The 26,946-nt window shown below is 48.4% G+C and overlaps 1 protein-coding gene across 1 annotated transcript; it reads left to right on the forward strand.

Annotated features, from left to right (window-relative positions):
* Positions 1 to 627: 627 nt before the first annotated feature.
* ADAM15 (ADAM metallopeptidase domain 15) lies at positions 628 to 26,796 on the forward strand. Its single transcript, XM_058160735.1, has 22 exons — positions 628 to 1,101; positions 3,024 to 3,115; positions 3,605 to 3,687; positions 4,549 to 4,627; positions 5,099 to 5,175; positions 6,693 to 6,858; positions 8,018 to 8,083; positions 8,415 to 8,483; positions 10,051 to 10,220; positions 10,911 to 10,992; positions 12,297 to 12,445; positions 13,297 to 13,471; positions 14,151 to 14,243; positions 15,470 to 15,665; positions 16,587 to 16,695; positions 17,647 to 17,804; positions 19,080 to 19,161; positions 20,689 to 20,794; positions 21,829 to 21,909; positions 22,673 to 22,741; positions 24,178 to 24,281; positions 24,759 to 26,796. The coding sequence occupies exons 1-22, from the start codon at positions 1,026 to 1,028 to the stop codon at positions 24,817 to 24,819; spliced, it is 2,343 nt and encodes a 780-aa protein (XP_058016718.1). The 5' UTR covers positions 628 to 1,025; the 3' UTR covers positions 24,820 to 26,796.
* The last annotated feature ends 150 nt before the right edge of the window (positions 26,797 to 26,946 follow it).

Genomic DNA, 26,946 nt, shown 5'->3' on the forward strand with positions numbered 1-26,946 from the left:
GAAAGAGAAAGGAGGGAAAGAAAGGAATAAAGAAGAGAGGGAGGGAAGAATAGAAATGTGAGAGAGGGAAGGAGTCGAGAAGGGAGGGACGGAAGGAAAGAAAAAAAAAACGAAAGAAGGAAGAGAGAAGGGAGGAAGAATAGAGAAGAGAAAGAGGAAAGGAGTCGAGAAGGGAGGAAGGGCGGGAAAGAAGGCAAGAAAAAAGGAAGGAAGGAATAGAGAGAGAGAGAGAAAATAGAGAAGGGAGGGCGGGAAAGACGGAAGGAAGGAAGGAAAGAAAGATAAAAGAGAGAGGGGGAGGAAAATAGAGCAAGGGAGGGAAAGAAGGCTCTGCTTTGCAAACACCCACGGAAACCCCCGACCGACTTTTGCCAGGACTCCCCCCTCCCCAATTTTCTCTCCCCCCCCCAAAAAAAATCCATTCTTCCCGGGGGGAAGTAGGGGAGGGGTCTCCGCCAACCAGCCAAGCGCTTTCAAGGGCGCAACCCAGGATCAGCGCCAACCTTGCCTCCCCTTCCTCTCCTCTCGTCCTGGACCCCCTCCCCTCCCCGGTCGACCCCTCCCGCGGGGGCCAAGGGAAACCCCTTCCCCTCCCACCCCTTACACACACAAACAAACACACACACACACAGAGAGAGAGAGAGTTTCCAGCTGTTGCAAGCGCGCGTGCCGAGGAAGCTGCTGGCTCTTTGCCCTCCGCGGCCGGGCGAAGGGGAAAGTCGGGGAAGCTGAGCCAGCGCCGGGCGGAGGCCGGGGAAGGGCGGCCGGCAGGAAGTTCCCGTTCTCGGGCGGGCCCTGCAGCTGCAGCGCCGTTGCAATGCGAGGCGGAGGCAGCGGCAGCAGGAGGAGGAGGAGGAGGAGGAAGAGGCGGCGGGTTGCAAAGGCTCAAGAGCCGCCTCCTGCGCTCGCTGCTGCTGCTGCTGCGGCTCCTCCGGATACCGACTGAGCCGCAGCCCGGCTCGGAGCACCCCACCTTCCCTGCTCAAGCCGAGAGAGACCCCCGCGGCTCTTCTCCAGGGTCCCGAATGCGCTGTCCGAGCATGGCGTTGCTGCGGTTGCTGCTGCTCTTGCCGCTTTGGGCGTCCTGGGGATGCCTGGCAGGTGAGAAGCCGGGGGAGGGGAGGGAGACCCCCCCACACACACACACACCGAGGGGTCTGGAGAGGTGGGCACCCGACTGCAGACTGGGGAAGGGGCGGGAGAGGAAAGGAGCAGCCTGCGCAACAGCGCGGCCGGGTGGGTTGAGGTTGATCGGGTGCTGGAAGGGGCCGCGAAGGTCGATCGGAATTGGGTCTGGGGGCGTCGGGGGCAAAGTTTGCCCCCCTCCCCCGCCGTACAGCTCGCGTGGAGGCACGGAATAGGGTCGGGGGGGGGCATCGGGGTCGTGGAGAAAGACTCCCCCCCCCCGTGACAGTTCTCTTGGAGGCACAGAATCGGGTCGGGGGTCGTTGGCAAAGCCTCCCACCCCCATACAGCTCGCTGGGAGGCACGGAATTGGGTCGGGGGGCGTCGGGGTCATGGGCAAAGAATCCCCCCCCCCGTGACAGTTCTCTTGGAGGCACAGAATCGGGTCGGGGGTCGTTGGCAAAGCCTCCCTCCCCCATACAGCTCGCTGGGAGACACGGAATTGGGTCGTGGGGGGGGGGGGCGTCGGGATCGTAGGCAGAGGCTTCTCACCGTGACAGTTCGCTCGGAGGCACGGAATTGGGTCTGGGGGCGTCGGGGTCGGGGTCACAGCTTTCCCCCCAAAGTCTGAAGCTCCAGAGGCCCCGGTGCTGTGTTCCCCCTGGGTTTAGCCGGCAGGCAGCGCAACCCTGAAGATAGAAGGACAGGCGATTCTTCCGTGCCTCTGAGCATGTGCAGAGAACGCTCGGCATCTCCGCGGAATAGTGGAGCGGGGTCCCCATCCCTGTCAGGAACTAGAGTAGCTTAGGGGCCTTTCCTCAACACTGACTACATCTCCCATCAGCCCCACCGGTTGGCCGTGCAGGCTGGGGGAAAAAATTGGGGTAGATAATAGAAATAATCAAACCCAAACTCCGGTGCCATCCATCCGTGTCGGACTACAACTCCCATCGTCAAAAGAAATGGCTCCTTTGCTGATTTAAAAGAACCTGCTCTGCGCCAAGGGCCTTCTTGAGTTTCTAGTCCTTAAGATTCGGCAAATCAGGAGTTGAGACACTCGTAGCACCTAAATCAGTGTTTCTCAATCTTAGCAACTTTAAGATGTGTGAAAACTATAGATATATAGGCGGGGGTGTGTGTGTGTGTGTGGTAGAAAGGATTTTCATAAGGACTAGCACCCTATAGGCAAAGTTTTGATGGCTTCCAGAGCAAGTAAGTGGGTGCTGGGAATAGACTGGCTCTTCAAGTGAGATGCATGAAATATAATATGCCTCCAACGGTGGTATTTGATGAAAAGCATGCTGGCTGGGGGATTCTGGGAGTTGAAGTCCATTTATTTTAAAGCATATGAGTTGAGGAATTCTGGGAGTTGAAGTCCACCCATCTTAAACCAATCCTGATAAGGAATTCTGGGAGCTGAAGTCCATCTCTCTTAAAACAATGTACCTGGGGGATTCTGGGCATTGAAGTCCATTTATCTTAAAACATATTAATTGAGGAATTCTGGGAGTTGAAGTCCAGCCATCTTAAATCAAGCTGACTGAGGAATTGTGGGAATTGAAGTCCATCTATCTTAATCCGAGCCGGCTGAGGAATTCTGGGAGTTGAGGTCCACCTATCTTAAAGCAGAGCAGCCTGACCTAGATCTCGAGAAAATCGAAATTATTGCAGTTCTGCGAGAATTTCTTCGCGGGGGTGGGGAGGGGAGAGGGGAGGGGGCACGGATTTATAGCTCACCCCCACATTGAGAGATTCCTCCCCACCCCCCCACCCATGTGGAAATCCAACTTCTGGGGCACAGGGGAAGACCCCCAACCCCTTAAAAGAATTTTAACACCCCCCCCTCCCGCTCCTTTAAAACCAGCATATATATATATATTTTATTTCCACCTTTGCAGATACTTCCGGCCTACAACCCTGGAGCCACGACCCCCTTTGTTGGTCGGAGGTCACCCCGAGAATCGTGCAGGCCGCTCGGCCGCTCGTGTTGGTAAGGCGCCGGAACGATTTTTTGGGGTGCTTTGGCAGACAAGGCGAGGCGTCAATGACGAGCCTGTTTCGACAGCTGCCGGTTTGGCCGGTTGGATGAGCTCATCTCCTCTGTCTCACATCCCCCCACCACCACCCCAATACCCCCCCCCTCCACCCCGCCACAGTGGGCCCCCACCCACCCACCCACCCACCCGCGTGCCACGAAACATTTCCGTCTATTACCGTCTATCTCCGGAACATTTCCGTCTATTACTGTAGGGCAGGAAAACCCTGGGCGGGGCAGGGAAGGGAATGCCGCAGACACCTTCCCCAGATGCTGGAGGAGACCCCCACCCCACCCCACCCCAAATTGATGCAGGGCGGCTTCCCCCAAGCCGGGCGGTGTAAGCGGGGGCGGGGGGGGCGTGCATGGACTCCCCAAGCGCCTTGCTCCAAAACTGAGGTCTTATTTTTATTTTTTTTCCCCCAATTCTCTTCTTATTTTTAGGGTCCCCACAGTTTCCCCGCTCGGCTGCAGCTTGCTTTCGAAATGGAAGGGGAGGGTCTGCTTCTGGATTTGGCACAGAATCGGTGAGTCGGGGGGGGGGGAGGAGAAAGGGGTGGTGGTGGTCCCAAAGTCTGGGGTGAGGTGGCGGGCTGTGTGTGTGTGTGTCTCCCAGTTGGATGGGCCCCCAAAATCCTACTCGAGAAGGTCAGACTAAAACAAAAAAACCCAGAAAAAAATGGTTAAATGTCGTAAGCCGAACCGAAGTTATTCAAAGTGTTTGAATGGGGAGACCTGCCCTGAGCCCGGGGTGGGTGGGCTGGATGACCTCAAGGGACCCTCTAATTCCGGGGTTCTGTATGCAAATATAAATTCAGATTCGGGGTTTCTTTTTTTAATTAAAAAAAAAAAAGAGCACAGAATCTGTCTGAAGAAAACTGCCTTTCTCTGCCGCTAAGCGGGTTTGGAGGTTTGAAGGACCCCCGTAATAGTAACAGTGACAGAGTCGGAAGGGGTCTTGGCGGTCATCTAGTCCAACCCCCTGCTCACACAAGAGACCAGTAGTAGGGATTTGAACTGCCGACTTTTCCGATCGACAAGCTCAGTGTCTTAGCCACTGAGCCACGGAAATAGGAGCGGATCTGGAGAGGCCCAGCTGAGCAAAGACCCCGACATAGCAGGCTTGCCGTTTTTATTATTAATTTTTAATGGGTTTTAGTTTTAAGTGTTCCAAAGTTTTAGGCCAATTGTGTAATAAGTTTTTTAATTCGTATTTTAAATTGTATATTGTATTGTTTGTTTTACCTTGGCTGTACACCGCCCTGAGTCCTTCGGGAGAAGGGCGGTATAAAAATTGAATAAATAATAATAATAATAATAAAATAATAAATAATAATAATAATAATAACGGCATTTCCGTTCAGTGTTGGCTTGTTTTTCCTTCGCAGGGAACTGATGATGGGCAGCTCAGGGTTAATGTACTACCTCCCAGATGGGACAAGAACGGTGCATCCAACCAGCCCGGAGGTAAGATGGGAGCTAACCCGCGTTGAATTTTTCTCAGTTTTCTATATGCTAGATGCCGGTAGAGTGCAGGTAGACTGTTCCTGGAGCTGGAGGTTCCACTGAATTGTCTTCACAGCCAAAAGTATGGAGCGTTTATTGAATTCGTTTACAGCAGATGTTTTAACGTAAAATGCCCCATTAGGATGCCTCAAAAATCGGCTTGGGTACCCCTCTGAAGAAGTGGGGGGTGGGTCACAGCTAACCCCCACAGCTCCTTCTTCTGACGGGAGGGGCAGCATTCAGCAGACCTGGGAGTTCAACCTTGGCTTATCCTCTCACTCTGCCCTGCCCTGAACAAGCCTAGATTCCATCAATTAAACTGTGGCTTGTTTCTATTTTTCTAGCATGCAAAAGAGGAACTTTATGGTTTCTTTTGGCTGAATTAAGATTTAAGCTCTTGTTTTTCTCCTCGGTTCTTTTTCGTTTTTTTAGGGCAACTGCTGTTATCGGGGTAGCATTCGAGGGTACCCCGACTCTTGGGCCAATGTCTGTGTTTGTTCGGGTTTAAGGTAAGAACGGGCAAAATCGGGGCAGCATTGAGCTCTCCTCTCCTTCCACTTCCACTTTCGCTTTCTCCTTCCTCCTTGTTCATTTTTACTTTCCTGTCATCCTTCCTTTTACTTCCCCTCCCTTCCCTTCGCTTTTACTTTTGCTTTCTCCTTCCTCTCCACCAGGTTCATTTTCACTTTCACTTTCTCCTTCCCTTTACTTCCCCTTCCTTTTACTTTCACTTTCTCCTTCCTCTCACTTTCTCCTTCCCTTTACTTCCCTTCCTTTTACTTTCACTTTCTCCTTCCTCTCACTTTCTCCTTCCCTTTACTTCCCTTCCTTTTACTTTCACTTTCTCCTTCCTCTCCTCCATGTTCATTTTCACTTTCACTTTATCCTTCCCTTTACTTCCCTTCCTTTTACTTTCACTTTCTCCTTCCTCTCTCCATGTTAGTTTCACTTTCATTTTATCCTTCTCTTTACTTCCCTCCCTTCCTTCGCTTTTACTTTTGCTTTCTCCTTCCTCTCCACCAGGTTCATTTTCACTTTCACTTTCTCCTTCCCTTTACTTCCCTTCCTTTTACTTTCACTTTCTCCTTCCTCTCACTTTCTCCTTCCCTTTACTTCCCTTCCTTTTACTTCCACTTTCTCCTTCCTCTCACTTTCTCCTTCCCTTTACTTCCCCTTCCTTTTACTTTCACTTTCTCCTTCCTCTCCTCCATGTTCATTTTCACTTTCACTTTATCCTTCCCTTTACTTCCCCTTCCTTTTACTTTCACTTTCTCCTTCCTCTCTCCATGTTAGTTTCACTTTCATTTTATCCTTCTCTTTACTTCCCCTCCCTTTGCTTTCACTTTCACTTTTCTCCTCCTTCTCCATGTTCATTTTCAGTTTCACCTATCCTTCCCTTTACTTCCTCTCCTTTCACTTTTGCTTTCACTTTCTCCTTCCTCTCCTCCATGGTCATTTCCACTTTCATGTTCTCCTTCCCTTCTCCCTCTGGTTGCTTTCGCTTTCGCTTTCTCCTTTGCTTTCCTTGAGGCATGGTGGTCCCACCTTATGCTAATCTTCCAGGGCTCCTGTGGACAGCCCTACTGCAAATCCCATAATCCCCAACCAGTGGCCGTATACTGCAGCGCTAACCTTAAGCCATCCCCCCAAAAAACCACAACCGCTTTGCAGAGACATCTGAGCTCGGCAAGCGTGAAGCGGCCGGCTGCGATCGGACAGTGTTTATCGATTTATTTAGAAGACATTTTTAAAAAAAATAATCTTCATATAAAGCAAAATTATTCCCAATTCTCGTCTTTTCGTTCCTGTAGGCCCGAAAGGAAATGCGGGAAAGAGGGAAGAGAAAAACAGTTAACCTGAGCACCAAAAATTGACAGAAAAGCATGCCTAAATTACCTACTCTGGCCCATTCCTGAAAAACTGGAGCGAATTTATCACCCTGAACGCCAAAGAAATCCAAAATATTGCACTTTTAAACCCGCCTTCTCTCCCTCCCTCTCTCTCTCGCTCTCTCTTGATCACCTAGTGGTCTCCTTACCGTCTCCCGGTTTAGAAGCTACAGCTTGGAGTCTACCCCAAACGGACAGACGAGGGCCTACAGACTTGAGGGAATGAAGCCGGCAACCGCGGTTTGCACACAAAGCCGACGGTTTCACCCACATCTGGAGTCAAAAAGGACACCGTTGCAACGGGTAGGGCTGAATTAAATTTTAAAATTTAAACTCCAGAGTAGAGATGGGAAAGCCTGGAAGAAAAGAAAAAAAAAAACCTGGAAAAATTGGGAGAGAAAAACAGTTTTTTCCTCCTATTTTTTTTCTAAAGATGTTTGGGGGGGGGGAAACCCAGAAAAAAATTGTTTGCTTTTTCCAGTTTTTTTAATTTTTCTAGGCCTTCCCATCTCTACTCCAGAGGCTTCCATAAACCCTGATGATCCTTAGTCTTAAAATTTAGCCCCCATTTTTTTTCAGATTAACACTCGCAATTAAAGAAGAAAAGAACAAACTGAATACTATACGAATTATTTTATCGATGGTTAGGAAATAAAGACGGAAGTTAGAAACAGGGAAATAAAAGAAGAAGGTTAATGAAATACAGGAAATACGTTAAGAGAGAGACGTAGGCATTATTATTATCTCTTTTATTCATTAAACATGAAACTCAGTCAACTGAACATTCAAAAGGGCATCACAAATACCATTGACTGGTGCTAATGGTTGATACTGGTTGCTACCAGCGTCCTAGGTATCAACCAAGTATCTTCTTAAAATATATTGTATTATTATTATCTCTTTTATTCATTAAACACGAAACTCAGTCAACTGAACATTTAAAAATGTGTCATAAATACCATGGACGGATGCTAATGGTTGATACTAGTTACTGCCAGCTTCCTAGGTATCAACCAAGCATCTTCTTAAAATATACGAGTAGCGCAGTTTTTTGCAGTTCCGCTGCTGTGTGTTATTGCCGGAAGCTGCAATTTCTTGATGTGTTTTGTAAAATTTTTGGACATGGTACCAAGTACCCCGATGACAACGGGGGGTATCACTGCGTCCATCCATCCACTGAATTTGCTATCAGCCATGATTATTTATTATTATTATTATTATTATTTACTTTTATTCACTGAACATGAAACTTGGTCAACGGAACATTTTAAAATGGGTCACAAATATCATTGATTGGCGCGGATGGTTGATAACAGGTCTTTTTTTTTTTTAAGCTCGAGTTTTGTTCTTTATTAATTTTCACCCGTCTAGTTTTTTTGGATGTTATCCAATGTGCCCGATGTGGTCTCTCGAACCCAGCGCTTCGGCCTCCTCTGTCTGACTCCTCCCTTTTTCCTCTTAGGTGAAGCGAGAAGCAGAGGTCGAGCGGGGTTACGTGGAGCTGGTGATAGTAGCCGACCATGCCGAGGTGAGGATTGTTTTCCCCCTTCCCGATTAGCCCCCAGACCCAATTATTATATTTTGCAGGCTGATCAAAACATTTCCAGCAGAAATCTGCAGTGTGGGGGATAGTTAGTATCGATTCAACTCTCATGTTGCTAGATCTCAGTGAGTAAGCCCTTCTTCCCCCCCCCCCTCTCCCTCCCCCTGCTACTCGACCCACCTTCTCACCGTAGGTACAAATTTGATTCCCTCAAAGCCTCAGGAATCCCCTAGAATGGATCTAGTGATCCCCGTTGAAAACTCCCTTTTGATCCCGCGCGTATCCCACTGCCGCCACCAATCTTTCTGCCTTTCAGTTCAAGCTGGATCCGAACCTCAACCGGACTCAAACACGGATCTTGGAAATCGCCAGCCACATGGATGGGGTGAGCCGCGATTCTGACATTCCTTTTTTTTTTTTTTCTTGGCCTGAAACCCTGCCTATACTATTTCTGACAAGTGGCTGTCCAGTCTTTCCTTAAAAACCTCCAGGGATGGAGCACCGAGAACTTCTGGTGGCAGGCAGTTCCGCTGGTTTAATGGTTCTCACTGTTTAGGAAGTTACTCCTTAATTCCAGGTTGCTTCTCTCCTTGATGAGTTTCCATCCAAGGAGAGATTTAACCTAGAAATAAGGAGAAATTTCGTGACAGTGAGAACCATTAACCAGTGGAACGGCCTGCCACTAGAAGTTGTCGGTGCCCCATCGCTGGAGGTTTTCAAGAAGAGATTGGACAGCCATTTGTCTGAAATGGTATCCGACTGGGGCAGGGGGGTTGGACTAGAAGACCTTCAAGGTTCCTTCCAATTCTGTTATTCTGCTATTCTTTTTTCCTTCCTTCCTTCCTTCCTTCCTTCCTTCCTTCCTTCCTTCCTTCCTTCCTTCCTTCCTTCCTTCCTTCCTTCCCTTCCCTTCCCTTCCCTTCCCTTCCCTTCCCTTCCCTTCCCTTCCCTTCCCTTCCAGTTCTGTTATTCTGCTATTCTTCCTTCCTTCCTCCCCCACCTCCTTCCTTCCTTCCCTCCCTATTCCCTCCAGCCTGCCTCCCTCCCTTCCTTCCTTCCTTTATTTATTTATTAAACTTCTATACCACATCATCTCCCGCAGGACTCAGGGCGGTTCACAGCCATGTTTAAAATACAACAATATAAATAACAATATAATATCATTCATTCCTTTGTTCCTCCTTTCTCTCCTTCCTTCCTTCCTTCCTTCCTCCTTTCTCTCCTTCCTTCATTCCCTCCCGCCTTCCTTCCGTCCATCCGTCCCTCCCTCCCTTCCAATTCTGTTATTCTGCTATTTGCTCCTCCCTCCCTCCCTCCCTCCTTCCTTCCTCCTTTCTCTTCTTCCTTCCTTCCCTCCCTATTCCCTCCTGCCTTCCTTCCTTCCTTCCTTCCTTCCTTCCTTCCTTCCTTCCTTCCTTCCTTCCTTCCTTCCTTCATCCCTCCCTCCCTTCCAATTCTGTTATTCTGCTATTCTCCCTCCCCTTCTCCATCCCTGGAGGTTTTCAAGAAGAGACTGGACAGCCATTTGTGAGAAATAATAGAGCGCCTCCTGCCTGAGCCGGGGGTTGGACTAGAAGACCTCCAAGGGTCCCTTCCAAGTCTGTTATTTATCTAAGCAAAGAGAAAACCCTGAATTCCCCCTTTAACATATATCTAGATTTAGCACCCAGATGGGAAAGGCCTGCCTGTGAGTCTAATCTGGATGCAACAAAGGAGATGAAAAACGGTTTGAAGAGGGTTTTAAAAAAGAATAAAATAATAGTTTAGCATAATAGTTTCTTCTGGAGTAGCCTGCATTGTACAGATGGTTCTCAACTTACAACCGTTTATCATTTGGTATCTACTCTGTGCAAAATCTTATTATTATTATTATTATTATTATTATTATTATTATTATTATTATTATTATTATTATTATTATTATTATTATTATTATTATTATTTCCTTCCAGTTCTACAGGCTGCTCGGTCTGCGGGTAGCTCTGGTCAGTGCCGAAGTCTGGAATAACGGCAACCGAGTGTCGACAAACGGAAGTGCAAAAGAAATTCTCCGGCGGTTCCTGGCGTGGAGAGAGAAGGATTTGCTGCCCCAAATTCCCCATGACAACGTTCAGCTCATTGTGTAAGATGTCAGGATCTTGGGTCAGCAAGAGGACTAGCAACTTGGATTTTTTCTTTTAAAAAATATAGTTTTAATTAACTCAGTGCAAGAGAAAGGAAGGAAGGAAGGAAGGAAAAGAAAGAAAGAAAGAAAGAAAGAAAGAAAGAAAGAAAGAAAGAAAGAAAGAAAGAAAGACAGGTTGGTGTAGAGTTCCAGCATCAGGCTAGAAACCAGGAGGCCATGAGTTCTAGTCTAGTTGGCGGTTCAAATCCCTAGCATAGGTCTCCTGCGTGAGCAGGGGGTTGGACTAGATGACCTCCAAGGTCCCTTCCAACTCTGTTATTGTTACTATTACAAGGTCCTTCAAACCTCCAACCCGCTTAAAATCAGCTTAGCAGAATTCCTGCAAAAATCAAACAACTCTTGACTTTTTCTTTTTCTTTCTTTCTTTCTTTCTTTCTTTTCTTTTCTTTTCTTTTCTTTTCTTTTCTTTTCTTTTCTTTTCTTTTCTTTTCTTTTCTTTTCTTTCCTGCCTTTTTTTCTTTCTTTCTTTTTCTTGCCTTTCTTTCTTTCTTTCTCTCTCTCTCTCTTTCTTTCCTTCCTTCCTCCCTCCCTCCCTCCCTCCCTCCCTTTCTTTCTCACTCTCTCTCTCTTTCTTTCTTTCTTTGCATTTATTCGTGCAATCTCTCCTGGGTTCCTTTCCAACCACAGTGGTCCTCCATTCCCCGCTGGCGTCATTGGTGCGTCGACCCAAGGATCCATCTGCTTAAAAGGTTCCGGTGGGGTCAGCATGGTGAGTTGAAGGGGCTTCTCGGAGCCTGGAAAACACGGACAGGGGCTTGCAAAAACATTGCAAGGGTCCATATTTTTTTTTAATCCCTTCGGCCACTTACCCCAGGGCTACCACAACTGGTTAGCAAGAAGATCAAAGATTCCCGAAGATAAATTAGGTGCTGTAACTTAATGCTTGTTTCCCTTTCAATAAATCTGGTTAAAGAAAACTCTGAGAATCTTAACTTTCAGAATACAGGTAATTTTCAATTGAAAGTAGTGGCCAAAATTGTGGAAAGCCTTTTGGGAAAAGTGTATTTTTGAGATTTGATGGCTAATAACACCACTTATTTTTTTGGAGTTTCAAGATAATCCTATTCCACATCTGGAATGGCCTGGGAATAGCCCAGACCTTCAACCAATTGAAAATCTATGGAGCCGACTAAAGTAACTGGATAGTCAGAACAAGCAACCCAGCAATAAAACCCAGTTAATAGAAGCCATCCTTCAATCTTGGTTTCACATGGTAACAGCTGCAGAACTCAAAGACTTGGTTCACTCCATGGGAAGACGCTGTAAGGCCGTCATTCATGCTAAAGGTTACCCAACAAAGTATTAACTGACATAGTGATCAATTTTTATATATCTCATTTTTTCTAGGGTGTTCATTTTTGAACATCTCATTTTTTCTACGTGTTTCATTTTTCTCCTTTATCCTGTAACTGCTGTTCTAATAGCCAATCCTTCCTAAAAGTTATTGCATTACATTCTTGATGAAATTATCTTTCCGTTGATACATAATTTTATGGTACTACTCCCAAAAAAAAAAGTAGTGGTATTATTAGCTAGTTTTAGAAAACAAACTTTCCCCAAAAGGTTTCCATAATTTTGGCCACTACTGTACAACCATTCCTTTAAGCATCCATTCCAAGTTACAAGGCACTTAAAAAGGGGGAGTCACGACCGATCCTCACACTTACGACCATCACAACATTCTCCCCGCCCCCCCCATGGTTAAAATTTAGAAACTTAGCGAGTGGCACAAATCGATGACAATTAACAACACCCCAGGATGGTATGATCCTCACTTGACATTTAAATGTACTTACATCAAATTTACATTCAACGGCTTCTAATGATGAGCTCGGGGCCGTGAGAATGCCACGATGGTCGTAAGGGCGAGGAACGGCCGCAAGTCACTTATTAGTGCTGTTTTCAACCTCAAACGGTTGTTAAATGAATCGAGGCCTTTAGAAACTAGTCGTTTTTATGGGGTTGGATGTGCACAATTCCCTGTTCCCGAATCCTGGTTTGTTTTCCACCCAGGGCCATTCCGTTAGCTCTTTGATCATGGCTTCCACCCTTTCGCACCAACTTGGCCACAATCTCGGTCTCGCCCACGACAGCGACGGCTGTGGCTGCGACACTTCCATCCGTCCCCAGAGCCGGAAGTGTATCATGGAAGCGCCGACAGGGTGAGTGCGCGAATGTCTTTGGGCTCCTGAAAGTTGGCTTCTGTTTTTTGACTTCGTTTTCAGCCAGCTGGAGAATTTCTCGCCGGGTTTTTTTTTTTTTCCGGCGTGATTTGAAACTTCCCGGAGCCTTGGAAGTGAAAAAAAAACAGAATAATAACAGAGTCAGAAGGGACCTTAGTGGCCTTCTAGTCCAACCCCCTGCTCAGAAGACAGGATAACAGAGTTGGAAGGGACCTTAGAGGCCTTCTAGTCCAATCCTGCTCAGAAGACAAGATAACAGAGTTGGAAGGGACCTTAGAGGCCTTCTAGTCCAATCCTGCTCAGAAGACAAGATAACAGAGTTGGAAGGGACCTTAGAGGCCTTCTAGTCCAACCCCCTGCTCAGAAGACAGGATAACAGAGTTGGAAGGGACCTTAGAGGCCTTCTAGTCCAACCCCCTGCTCAGAAGACAGGATAACAGAGTTGGAAGGGACCTTAGAGGCCTTCTAGTCCAACCCTGCTCAGAAGACAGGATAACAAAGTTGGAAGGGACCTTAGAGGCCTTCTAGTCCAACCCCCTACTCAGGCAGGAGGCGCTGTATTAATTCTCACAAATGGCTGCAACTCTGAGGGCCCTTCCAACTCTGTTATCCTGTATTCTGAGCAGGGGGTGGACTAGAAGACCTCTGAGGTCCCTTCCAACTCTGTTATCCTGTATTCTGAGCAGGGGGGTCAGACTAGAAGACCTCCGAGGTCCCTTCCAACTCTGTTGGTCCGTTATTTTGAACAGCGAAGCCAAGATCCGCGCCCTCCCCTCATCCTTGTAAGTCAGGATCGTCCTGAAAAAACCCTTCCTTCTTTCCTGCGCTAGGATTATGCCCGGGTTGAGTTTCAGCACCTGCAGCCAACGACGCTTTCAAGAAATCCTTCAGAGCAACCGAGTCGGCTGCCTCCTCGACCAGCCCGAACCGGCCCGCTTGGTGAAATCCCGTTGCGGGAACCGCCTGGTAGAATTTAAAGAACAGTGTGATTGCGGCCTCTCCTTGGTAAGAAATCCCGAAAGGCCACAATTTCTATCTCATTTCGAGCCTAACAAAGTTTTAATATTTTCCCCACCTCGAGCACAAAGTCCAGCAACGGTTTCCAAGTAGCAATGAAACACAAATTGTATTCTTTTCTTTAATCGAAGCAGTCCATTGAATCAAATGGTGATGATGATGAAGATGATGATGATTTCCCCTTTGTGGTGCGGGGGCCTAGAGGTGGAGCTTCTCGCCTCACAATCAGGAGGCTGTGAGTTCGATCCTAGGTAGAGGCCCGGGGCGGTATTCACTAACCTTTGCTACTGGTTCACAAATGCGAGCGCAAATGCCCACCACCGCGCATGCTTAGGGCCTTCCATGCATGCACAGAGCGTCAAAAATGGGACGCGATGACGTCCGGGTTGGTGGGCGGAGCCTCCCGCAGCCACTGCTACGAGTTCACGCGAACCAGATAGAAGCTACTCAATACCACCACTGGTAGAGGCAGATATTTCTCTCTCTGGGCACAAGGAGAATATATATCTGCTGAACAAAACTCCGCACTAGCAACAGGAAGGGCATCCGGCCAGTAAACACACAACTCCGTTCAGTTGCCCAGACTCCACCCCCCAAGGGATTATGGGGTCATTAAAAGAAGATTATTATTATTATTATTTCCCCTTTCCATTTTCTACTTCTCCAGGAGTGTACGGATCCGTGTTGCAATGCAACTACCTGCCAATTGATACCAGGAGCCCAGTGCGCCACCGGACAATCTTGTTGTCACCAATGCAAGGTAAGGTGCCCCCACCCCCCAAAATGCAGGGGGAACCCCTTCCTTTCATCCTGAACCCCCTTCCCCATTCCGCCGGGAACTCTGTTCGTTCCCCAGTCCCAAATTCCCGTCAAGAATCCCGGATTCCGTTCCCGTTCTCGAATCCTCAATTGCTGCTCTTTTAATTTGAAATTTCCGGCTCTTGCCCAACCGACCTCGAGTGGCAAAACTTTTAGTAGTTTATCGAAGTGTAAAATTCGAAGGAAGAGGAAAACAGGGGAAGAGGAAAGGAGGAAAAAGGGAAGAAGAAAAAGGAAGTGTTGCGTTGTGACTTTTTTTTAGCACAGTAGTATGAGATAATAACACACAGCTTCGGTTTTTTACTTTTGCAAAATAAAACCATGTTTCCCCAAAAATAAGACCCTGTCTTACATTTTTTTGAACCCCAAAATAAGCGCTTGGCCTTATTTTCGGGGACGGCTTATTATTTTGGGACGCGTGGAGCAAGACGGGGCTCCTCTTGCTGTCTTATCTGAATTCCAGCTTTCTCCCCCTAACCGTAACCGGAGGAAATAGCGGAGACCGGCTGCACATGCGGTTAAATATTTTCGGGGGTGGCTTATTTTAACGCATGCACTCAAAAGCCCAATTGGGCTTGTTATCTGGGGAGGTCTTATTTTCGGGGATACTAGCCGTTTCTACAACAATAAACCTATCTAATCAGCAAAACCCCAAATTAAAGTTTTGGGCTGTTGTTGTTTTTTCCCCCACCTCAAGCATAAAGTCCAGAAGTGGTTTCCAACTAGAAACGAAATTGGATCTACAGATAGTCCTCAGTTTAGGACTACAATGGAGTCGCTCAGCGAGACAGACATTAAGGGAGCTTTGCCCTATTTTGCGACCTTCCCGGCCATCGTTGTTCAGTCAATCCCTCCCATCGTTAAGTCGGTCACACGGTTGCGAAACAAATCTGGCTTCCCTCGTGGGCTCGGCTTGTTCGAAGTTCGCAAAAGGGGATCGTGTGACCCCGGGACTGGGCTGCAACTGTCATAAGTACATGCCAGTTGCCGAGTGTCTGAATTTCGATCATGGGATCGTGGGCAGGTTTCAACGGTTGTAAGTGTGAAAAACGGTGCTTTTTTTTCAGTGCTGTTGTAAGTTCGGACGGTCACTAACTGAACTGTTTATAAGTCGAGGACTGCCTATATTGGTAATTTTCCCCCACCTTTCTGTTCTCCTTTGTGTAGCTACGCAGTGCTGGACACACCTGCCGTCCAGTCCAGAATGAATGCGACCTCCCCGAATTCTGCGACGGGACTTCCGCACTCTGCCCTTCGAACGTCTACAAGCAGGATGGCACCTTATGCGAAGGGGGCAAGGCTGTGTGCCATGGGGGCATCTGCCCCACATACTTAAGCCAGTGCCAAGCCCATTGGGGTCCCGGTAAGCTGAGGTTCCACCCTCCCCACCTTGGATACAGGCAGTCCTCAATGTACGACCATAACTGGAAGCGGTGTTTCCGTTGCATTAGTTGAGCGTGTCGCGGCCGACTGTTTTGCGACTGTTTTTTTCCGTCGCGGTGGTGCCGTTGTTAAGTGGATCCCATGGTTGAGGTAGAAGGGGACTGCCTGTGGAAGTGAAATAGGTTCATGTTTGATTAGGCTGCTAGAACTCCCCGTCTCCTGGTGATTGGCCCGAAGTCGTCCAATCAGCGTTCATGCCTAAGGCGGGACTAGAACTCCCAGTCTCCGGGTGATTGGCCCAAAGTCATCCAGTCGGCTTTCATGCCTAAATCGGGAGTAGAACTCACTTACCTCCCAGTGATTGGGACTAGAACTCACGGCCTCCTGGTGATTGGCCCAAAGTCATCCAATCAGTCTTCAGGCCTAAGGCGGGACTAGAACCCACCATCTCCCAGTGATTGGCCTAAAGTCACCCAATCCGCCTTCATGCCTAAGGTGGAACTAGAACTCACTGTCGCCTTGTAATTGGCCCAAAGTCACCCAGCCAGCTTTATGCCTAAAGCGGGACTAGAAATTACCATCTCCCAGTGATTGGCCTAAAGCCACCCAATCAGCATTCATGCCTAATTTGGAACTAGAACTCTCATTCTCGTGGTGATTGGCCCAAAGTCACCCAATCAGCTTTCACGTCTAAGTTGGAACTAGAACTCACCAGCTCCCACTTTCCTAACCACTGGAACCAAACTGGCTGTTTGCTTTTTAATCTACCCTAATTAATGGATGACACTTTATCCTATCTTAGTTGATGAACTGGTCACCTTACACGCCCTGTAGCTGGATCTCATTTATTGGCCGTAATTCCTTTTTATTTCTTTTTTTAATTTTTAATTTTTTCCCCCAGATGCGGTTCCCACGTCGGAAGGCTGCGTGGCGTCTTTGAATCAGAGGGGAGACGCCCGCGGAAACTGTGGGCAGAATCCCGACGGATCTTACATTCCCTGTGCTAAGAGGTAAGCGCTCTCTTTCCCTCCCCACAACTTCGGAAAACTTAACATTTTCTCACCACCGGTTCGCCCCTTCCGCGCATGCGCCGGGCCTCGAAAACTGTGGCTAAATAGGACGGCATTACATGTTGCCGCTACCGGTTCGCCCGAATTGGCTGGAACCGGCTGAATCTCCACCTCTTAACTTGTGAGTTCTTTTCACGCACGCAATGAAAGTTAATTAAAAAAAAAAAAATATATGGGAAAAATAGTTCAAAAGGCCGAACCGCCTAAAGAGAGGGTGTGGCTAAAATCTCTGGGTCACATCTGCAGAAATGGAATATCGGGCAGTCCTCGACTTAGCAACAGCTTGTTTAGTGACCAAAGTCAACAGCGGCACTGAAAAAATGGGATTTAGGACGGTTTCACGCCCTACGATGGGTTGTAGCATCCCTCCGGGCGCGTGATCGAAATTCAGCTGCTTGGCAACCGGTTTGTATTTATGACGGTTGCAGAGATTATGCCGTCCTCCTTTTGCGACCCCCCAAGTCAAGAAGGAAGCCAGATTCACTTAACAACCGTCTGATTCACTTAACAAGCACAGTGATCCACTTAACGACGGTGACAGGAAAGGTGGTAAAACTTGGGGGGGGGGGGGACTCGGTGAAGTACCGTCTCGCTTAGCAACAGAAATTCTGGGCTTAATTTTGGCCGTGAGTCAAGGACTCTTTAAATAAATAAATAGATTAGCATACAGATTGGCATTTTATTACCTTTGCAGCAATTGACACAAAATATTCAAAGCAACAGCGATTAAAACTCTAAAAGTAAGATGAATGTTGGTGGGAATGCAGATTTTGAAGTGGGTGGGGCTGGAGGTGAGGCCTGGCCTCTTTAAAAAAAACCAAAAACAACTCTTGAGGACTAGAAACATGAAGGGACCCAAGCAGAAATGTCTCCCGTTCTCTTTCCCCACAGCGACGTCCGGTGTGGTCAGCTGCAGTGCGAGAAAAAACGGAACGGAACGGTTAAGACCCCCAATTGCTTACGTGATACTTTGAAGGTTGTCGTGGTGACCAACGTTGTAGAGGAGGCCTGGGCGTTATCCGGGACAAACTGTGGTCCTAACAAAGTGAGTGAGTCTCAGATGGGCTTTTGTGGCCGAGATTTTTGGGGAGGGAGAGGGGTGTCAGAAAGAATTGCTTCCATGCCTTAAAAGGCCACTCGCAAAGTCCTCGAATTACGACCCCCATTGGAACACCTAAGGTCTCTAAGTGAAAACAGCGCTTAAGTCGAGGTTTTTCCCCCCGATTTTTCTTTTTGACACGGTCGTTCGGCGAATAGCACCGTTGTTAAACGAATCCAGCTGTCCCCTGTTGAGTGGTGATTATGGGGAATGCTACAACCGTCGTAAGTTCGTGCCGGTTGCTAAAACGGCCTGCATTTTAATCCCTCGACTGTCGGGGAAACCTTCCACGGTCATAAGTGCAAAGACATAAGTCATTGGTCACTTTTTCCGCATCGTCGTCACTTCAAACGGTCATTAAACGAATGGTCGTAAGTTGAAGACATTTTTGTTCCTAGGTTTGTATCAACCAGCAATGCCAGGAAGTTTCCTCATTAAAATTACCCGTATGCCAATGCAACCGACGTGGGGTAAGTGAAATATATATATTTCCCAAAGAAATGTAGGCTAAAACACTGATTAATTTTCTCTCCAACCCCCCAGCACCATTTTTGTGCAAAAAAGTTTCTAGTCCTCAACAAAAAGTGTTGAGGACTAGAAACTTGCAAGAAAGGGAGAGGGGAGTGTGGGAGACCTGCCTTGCAAGATATCGACCCAAACACTTATCTAAATCAATAATCCGTTAAGGGAAGAGCAATTTATAAAGGAGTGGGATGGCTGAAAAATGAGGACTAGAAGCTTGAAAAGGGGGAAAAAACGAAGAAACTAGGAAATGGGGAGTTCTAGCATTAGGTACGAAAACCGGCTGGGTGTTTATGAGCTTGTTCCTCTCTCTCTTGCTCTCTCTCTCTCTCTCTCTCAGCCCAACCCACCTCACAGGGTTGTTGTTGGAGGGGAAAGAAGAGATGCAGAAGAAATATTAGCTGTGTGTTCTTTGCTCTGAGTTATTTATAAAGATAAGAATAAAGTCAGATGAAACGAATATTTTTTTTTAAAAAAATGAGTTTACAGCTTGAGGAACTAGGGAGGGTCCCTTCTGACCCTCTTCCTCCTCCCGTTATACAGTTGAGGGCTCATGATGTGGGCAGGAAGGGGGGGTTGGACTAGATGACCTCCAAGGTCCCTTCCAACTCTTGTTATTCTGTATCTGTTCCTTAGGCAGCTTCTCTTCACCCCGTTTCTTAAGGTCTCCTCCCACACTTCTCCCTCCCTTCTACTTCTGCAGCCCCTAGCCTTAGCCCTATCCTAGTTGCATGGATAGGAGACCACTCAGAGTCACAGGTGCAATTCCTGCACCCAGCCGAAAGGTGCGCGGGAATATGGGTTTTGGGGTACATGCGCCCCCCTCGCTCTGCATGTGAAAAGTTTGGGGGTCTTTCTCGGTCACAGGGGCTGGTTGTCTCTTGGCTCTGGAACGGCGACAGTGCTGTTTGAGGGGACGGGGTTAGGGTCTGCAAGTAGTCCTCGACTCACAGCTGTTCAAAGGTACTGGAAAAAAAACCTACGGCCATTCCTCACACTTATAACCATTCCCTAAAGTCACAGTGTCAAAATTCAGCCCCGCCTGTCTTAATAGAATAGAATAGAATAGAATAGAATAGAATAGAATAGAATAGAATAGAATAGAATAGAATAGAATTTTTATTGGCTGAGTGTGATTGGACACACAAGGAATTTGTCTTGGTGCAGATGCTCTCAGTGTACATAAAAGAAAAGATACGTTCATCTAATATAGAAATGAAATAAAGAAATAATATAGAAGAAATATAGAAATAGAAATAGAAATAGAAATAGAAATAGAAATAGAATAGAATAGAATAGAATAGAATAGAATAGAATAGAATAGAATAGAATAGAATTTTATTGGCCAAGTGTGATTGGACACACAAGGAATTTGTCTTGGTGCAGATGCTCTCAGTGTACATAAAAGATACCTTCATCAAGGTACAACACTTACAACACTTAATGATAGTCATAGGCTACAATTAATTAATTCATTAAGTCTTTGTGACAGTTGTAGCATCTCGTGGTCTCCAATTGCGACCTTTCCCACTCGCTTCCCGTGAGCGGGGTCAACGGTGCGGGATGGGGTAGCCGGATTCGTTTAACGACCACCCCCATCCGTTTAACGACCGCAGCGATTCGCCTTCGCACACGTGGCTTTTTACAAAGGTAGTCAAATAAGGAGGGGGCTTCCCGAGCATGGAGTGGAAATTCTGGTGCCCAAAGCCGTCGTAAGTCGAGGACGACCTGCGAATCCTTCCGGGCGCCAAGATCGTGCCTCGTCGTTGGCATTCTGCCATCCTAGAGGTTGGCGCTTCCAAGTTCTTGCAAACTTTCTGCAAGGAAAAAAAAATAAAAATCAAGGGGCATGGGAAGGCCCTTTCATGTGGCAACCAGAAACGTGGCTGGTGCTGAAGGCCACCAAATCGTGGTTCCCCCCCTCTCCCCCCCCCGGTTCCTTAAGCTTCTTTTCCTGCCCGGATTGGCATTCTGCAAAACCCACCCCTCCGCTTTCTTAAAAAGTGGGTTGTTGTTGTTGTTTTTTTCTGTTGTGCTTTTTTGTCTTTCGCTCTCTGGGTGTGGTTCCCTCCTCGGTGTGGCCCGCTGCGGCTTCGTGGATCATGGCTTAAACCGCTCTCTTGAACCCTTGGCTTAGCCGAAACCTCTCCCGGGAATAATCGGATCCGAAAAATAGCTCGGAAGGAAGCAGCGTGGCATGGATTGCTTTGCATTGGGGTGTTTTCGGTTTTCCAGACGGCGGGAAGCGTCTCCTCCGAGCTCGACCTGAAACCGGGATTAAAATAAGTCTCCTCCGATCCCCCTTTCTCCAGGATCACCCAACCGGAACTCCGAAGTTACAGCAAAGCGCCCCCAAACCGTCCTCGCCCCCCGCAGTGGAAATCCAGCACGGAGCTTCAACTCATGCCAACGTCTAAGGTAAATGGGGGAGGGGGAGGAGGAGAGCTGAAAAAAAGCACCCCTCTTTTTTTTCATTGGCTCATCCCCCCCCCCCAAAAAAAGCCAATATTTCTTTCCACGGAACCGGACAGAATTCATCCCAGGAAAGATTTTATCATTTAAGATGTTTTTCAAAAGCCGCGGCGCCCGCGTTTGAAAACCAAGAACAATCGTTGCAAAAAAAAACAACAACAGAGAAAATTTCCTTTCTCTTGCCCCATTGTCATTTCAGGGGCCCGCACACGGATTTAATATTGAGGAAGATGAATAATTGTCCGTAAGATGAATAGTTTCTGACACATCTATTCCTCTCCGCCCGCTGCCTTTTATCCCCAGAGCTAAGGTGTGGCCTCGCTAGCAGCGGTGGCTCTTCCGTCCCAAGGACCGGCCCATAGATTTCCACTGCTCTCCTCTCCTCTGCCTTCTGTGCATCGGTGCATCAGGCATTGGACCCAGCTGTACCTCCTCTTCCTCATCAGCCGCCTCCAGACTTGGGGGCTGTTGACCCTCCATCTGAGGGCTGACAGATGGCCCAGCCTCCGCCTCTGTCTCTCTCTGCCAGTTCCATTCCCTCTTCCCCCTCGAAGCTCTCAGGTTGCCCTAATACTGACCGTGACTCCCACGCTGCCTCTACCTCTGATTCAGCTACTGGAGGGGCCGAAGGTCTTGTTCCGTGCACTGTTTTGGTAAGCGAGCAGAGTTGATGCTTTCTTCGGCTCGCCGCAAACGATCTGCGGCCGAGAGAGAAAGCAGAGGAAACGGGGGCGACGCAGGTCAAGACCCCTGACCTCCCGCGTCAAAATTTGGGCCGCCCTCCTGTGTGTGTGTGTCTGTCTGTCTTGACCCTCTCTCGCCAGTTTGGTGCATGGTGCATGGCGGCCCCAACCACGCATGGCGTCGTCCGACTTTAACCTCCAGCATGTCGTCAGTCCACGTTTAGTCTCTTCGTCCATTCTTTCTCTTCTTTTTCTTCCCGTCTCTCCGGGCGCCCCCTTTTCTGCCTCTCGCTGCAGCAACCGGTTGCACCGGGTGCCACGCGGCCTCAGCCACCCACCAAGCCGCTGCCGCCTGACCCGATCCCGAAAGATCCACAGGTAACCGAGCCAGGAGAAGGTTGGGGAACCCGGGGGGGGGGGAGATCTTTGTATGTTCCTGGAGGCTGCGGCATGTGCCTTGCATGGATCTGCATGAAAAGATGGGGCAGGAGACACCCCCCCCCAATATCCCACGTGGGATTCTCACACGCCAGGAGAAAATCCGCTCTGCATGTGTTTCACTCTTTTTGGAAGTCCCCTAAACTTTGAGGAAGATTTCATAAACAGGTAGTCCTCGGTTTTACAACGGTTCGCTTAGTGTCCGTTTGAAGTTACGACGGCACTGGTGGGGGGAGGAAAAAGGGGAGGATTTAGGGCTGTTTTGCACACCCCTGCGGTCACGTGATCAGAGTTCTTGGCAGCTGACTCACATTTATGATGGTCGCAGTTTTCCCGGCCGATCCCCTTTTGCGACCTCCTGACGAGCCGAGTCTGTGGGGGAGTCTGTGAGATTTGCTTAACCGCCGTGTTGCTCGCTTAACGACCGTAGCAACGTCGGCAAGAAAGGTCACAAGAAGGGGGCAACGCTGACTGAACAAATGTCTCGCTTAGCAACAGACCCCGTTGTGGTCGTAAGTCGAGGACTACCTGTATCCTGTCCATTCAGCCTAGCAACAAATCCCTTGCAGTTTTTTTACCCCTTCAGAGAGCTGATGTTTCTTCTTAATAAATTACCATTTCTTATCTTTTCTGGAAAAACAAAAAAATAACCCTTCTTCAACTTTGCATGTTGTTCTTTGCTATCTGAACTTTTTCTGCCCAGGATCCCGCTGGGAACAGACCCGGCCCTCCTATACGCCCGTTGCCTCCTGACCCTATTCCCAAAATTCAGGTAATTGTTTCGGCCTTCCACCATGGAGGTGAACTGACCTGGGGGGGCGGGGGGGCAAAGGGACACCATTTGCAAATGGAAATGTGGGGAGATCAACGGGAATAGCCTTTCACAATCTTGGCAGCTTTAAGATGGGTGGACTTCAACTCCCAGAATTCCCCAGGCAGCCTGCTTTAAGATGGGTGGACTTCAACTCCCAGAATCCCCCAGCCAGCCTGCTTTAAGATGGGTGGACTTCAACTCCCAGAATCCCCCAGCCAGCCTGCTTTAAGATGGGTGGACTTCAACTCCCAGAATTCCCCAGCCAGCATGCTTTAAGATGGGTGGGCTTCAACTCCCAGAATCCCCCAGCCAGCCTGCTTTAAGATGGGTGGACTTCAACTCCCAGAATCCCCCAGCCAGCCTGCTTAAAGATGGCTGGACTTCAACTCCCAGAATCCCCCAGCCAACATGTTTTAAGATAGGTGGACTTCAACTCCCAGAATCCCCCAGGCAGCATGCTTTAAGATGGGTGGACTTCAACTCCCAGAATCCCCCAGGCAGCATGCTTTAAGATGGGTGGACTTCAACTCCAGAATTCCCCAGGCAGCATGCTTTAAGATGGGTGGACTTCAACTCCCAGAATCCCCCAGGCAGCATGCTTTAAGATGGGTGGACTTCAACTCCAGAATTCCCCAGGCAGCATGCTTTAAGATGGGTGGACTTCAACTCCCAGAATCCCCCAGGCAGCATGCTTTAAGATGGGTGGACTTCAACTCCCAGAATCCCCCAGGCAGCATGCTTTAAGATGGGTGGACCAACTCCAGAATTCCCCAGGCAGCATGCTTTAAGAGAGGTGGACTTCAACTCCCAGAATTCTCCAGGCAGCATGCTTTAAGATGGGTGGACTTCAACTCCCAGAATTCTCCAGGCAGCATGCTTTAAGATGGGTGGACTTCAACTCCCAGAATTCCCCAGGCAGCATGCTTTAAGATAGGTGGACTTCAACTCCCAGAATTCCCCAGGCAGCATGCTTTAAGATGGATAGACTTCAACTCCCAGAATTCCCCAGGCAGCATGCTTTAAGATAGGTGGACTTCAACTCCCAGAATTCCCCAGGCAGCATGCTTTAAGATGGATAGACTTCAACTCCCAGAATTCTCCAGGCAGCATGCTTTAAGATGGATAGACTTCAACTCCCAGAATTCCCCAGGCAGCATGCTTTAAGATAGGTGGACTTCAACTCCCAGAATTCTCCAGGCAGCATGCTTTAAGATGGATAGACTTCAACTCCCAGAATTCCCCAGGCAGCATGCTTTAAGATAGGTGGACTTCAACTCCCAGAATTCCCCAGCCAGCATGCTTTAAGATAGGTGGACTTCAACTCCCAGAATTCTCCAGGCCTGCTTTGATTCACTGCCTTCTGTCAATGCAATTTCGGCTCTTTTTCCCCCTAGTCCCCGGGCCCCACCAAGCCTCCCCCACCCCAGAAGCCGCTGCCTCTGGATCCGCCCTATGCCACGCCCAGCTGTGACCCCGAAATCCAGATGTTGCCATCCAGGTGAGTCTAAAAGTTGGAAAAGAGACTTTTTTGGGCGGAGGGTTGCAGAAAAAATAAATACTGCTTTCCTTGCAGTGATATGACCGCAGGATAAACCAAACCGTCGTAAATGTGGGTGAGTTGCTAAAAACGCAGTCATGTGACCACCGTCTGTTTAGTGACCGAAGTTACAATGACACTGAAAGGTGACTTATGACCGATTTTCGCACTTAACGCCGTTTGCAGCTTCTCGGTGGGTCACGTGATCAAAATTCAGACACTCGGCCACCGACGCGTATTTACGACGGTTGCAATGTCTCAGGGTCAAGTGATTCGCCCCTTTGGCGACCTTCTGGCAAGCCAGATTCGCTTAACAACCGTGGCAAGGAAGGTCGTACGATGGAGCAAAATTCACTTGATAGGTGTCTCGCTTAGCAACAGAAACTGTGGTCATAAATCAAGGACTCCCTCTCTTTTCTTTCTTGTCTTTTCTTCCAGACCAGCTCCTCCACCGCCTCCCACGCTGGCCGGTTCTTCGGGATACCCTCACGAAATATAACTTGGCTCGCTCGCACACCGAGAGCGCTATCAACCTCGCACAAGGCACTTCTCGCGGAAAGGATCGTCCGCCATCTTTCCCGTCGCTCGCTTGGCTGTAGAGTTTGCACAAGGCCCTCCCTCCCCCCACCCTCCTCTCCATCCGTCGTAAGCTCGGGACAGCGATGGGGGCTCGTCCGGGACGGACATGGGATCCCTTGGACATTTGGAGACCAGCAGCCGGAAGCCCTAAACGTGGCTAAAGCGACCGTCTCCTGCTTTAAATCCCTTTCTTGGGGGAATTCTGGGAAAAATATTTGCACTAGCAAGGTGGCGCTCCCTGGAGATGCAGATGTGGACGTGTGCAATGGGAATTACACACCTGGGCGTGTGCAAGAGGAAAGCTATTCTCCAGCAGAGTTGGATTCATCGTTCACCCAACTGGCAGGGACGCCATTTTTTTTTTCGTTTCTTAATTAAAAAAAAGATGGACTCCCTTGATTTTTGGGGCAAATTCTCTGGTTTTTTTGGAGCAAGGAAGAGTTGACCGACAGTGCTCGACTTATAACTGTTCGTTTAGTGACCGTTCGAAGTGACCAGGTCCCTGAAAAAAGTGACTGGCGGCCATTTTTCACACTTAATGTGACAACTTGCAGCATCCCTGTGATCCAAATTCAGATGCTTGACAACTGACTCATACTTACGACCTTTGGTGACCTTCTGACAAAGCCCAGATTCGCTTAACGACCGTGTGGCTGATTTAAGAGCTGAAAGAGATTCACGTAAACGAACATGGGAGAGAAAAGTCCTCACGTGGGGGCAAACCTGACACATGACAAATGTCTCTCTTAGCGACTTAAATTTGAGGTCCGTTGTGGTCGTAAATCGAGGACAGACTGTATTCTCTTTCCTCCCCTTCCCAGTCTTTGCGTCATTTGTCCACTAGATGGCGCCTCAGTCCACTTTCTCCTTCTCTCCCAAATCTTGCCTGTAATTTAATTTAATTCGATTTATTAAACGGGTGGAAAATTGGGAGCAGCCATTCTCCAAAGATGAAGGGACAGAAAAGGGCAGAAGGGCTCGGCAGCTGACATTTTGCCCCGTTTTACGACCTTCCCTGCTGCGGTCGTTAAGAGAATCGCGGATCCCAACGTCCCCCTGGACTCGGCTGGTCAGAAGGTCGCAAAAGGGGGATCGCGTGACACCGTGGCAACCGTCATAAATACGAGTCAGGCTGCCGAGCGTCCGAATGTTGATCACGAGGCTGCGATGGTCGTTAAGTGTGGAAAACAATCCCAACTTTCAGTGCCGTTGTAACTTCGGATGGTCACTAAGTGGAACGGTCGTACGTCCAGGACTTACCTGTACAAGGGAACTGAGGCACCGTGCGGTCGAAAATGGTGACCGGGATGTTGGGAAGGTTTAATCAGAAATTTCCAGGTAATCCTTGAGTTATGACCGTTTATTTAGTGACAGAAATTAACAATGGCGCTGAAAAGAAGCTATTTGTGGCCATTCCTCGCACTTACGACCATCACAGCATTCCCCCACAGTCACGGGATCGGCAACCAGCTCATATTTTTAAAATTTCACACACTGCAACCTTCCCAGATGGCAAAACCAATGGGAGGGGGGGAGCCGGATTCACTTAATGACGGATCGGCTCAACGAGTGTGGCCCAAAAAAAAAAAAGTGCTAAAATTGGTTGTGATTCGTTTAACAACGGCCTCGCTTTTACAGCCTTTTTCAGCACCGTCGTAAGCTTCTGAGGGTCGCCACACGAACGTTTGTAAACAACAGATAACATCACAAGGTGTTGAAGGCACCTCAGCCGGGAGATTCGGTTTCGCCCAGATAGACTGCCTTTGGAGTTGGAGGTTCTGGCGGATCCAGCTAGACCACTCCTCGCCTTGCAGGTGACACCTGGCCCGCTCTGAAGCAGGTGGCACTTATCTACGTAGATAAAACTGTATAAATAAACATTTATTTATCTGTTAAATTTATTCGTCCTCTGCCTTGTCGTGAAGACTACTCTGGGCTCTGTTATTCCGTCTTTTCTGAGCAGAGGGTTGGACTAGAAGACCTCCGAGGTCCCTTCCAGCTCTTATTATTCTGGTTTTTTGAGCAGGGGATTAGAGTGTCTTTTTGA

Source organism: Ahaetulla prasina, chromosome 17 (genome assembly GCF_028640845.1).
Source record: "Ahaetulla prasina isolate Xishuangbanna chromosome 17, ASM2864084v1, whole genome shotgun sequence".
In the NCBI taxonomy this organism is placed as follows: Eukaryota; Metazoa; Chordata; class Lepidosauria; order Squamata; family Colubridae; genus Ahaetulla; species Ahaetulla prasina.

What these genes read in the sequence shown, in the direction of transcription:
- ADAM15 (XM_058160735.1), top strand. Translation starts at nt 1,026, where the DNA reads ATGCGCTGTCCGAGCATGGCGTTGCTGCGGTTGCTGCTGCTCTTGCCG. An exon ending in ATCATGGAAGCGCCGACAGG is followed by an intron (nt 12,446 to 13,296) that starts GTGAGTGCGCGA and finishes TTCCTGCGCTAG; the next exon opens with GATTATGCCCGGGTTGAGTT. An exon ending in TACATTCCCTGTGCTAAGAG is followed by an intron (nt 16,696 to 17,646) that starts GTAAGCGCTCTC and finishes CTTTCCCCACAG; the next exon opens with CGACGTCCGGTGTGGTCAGC.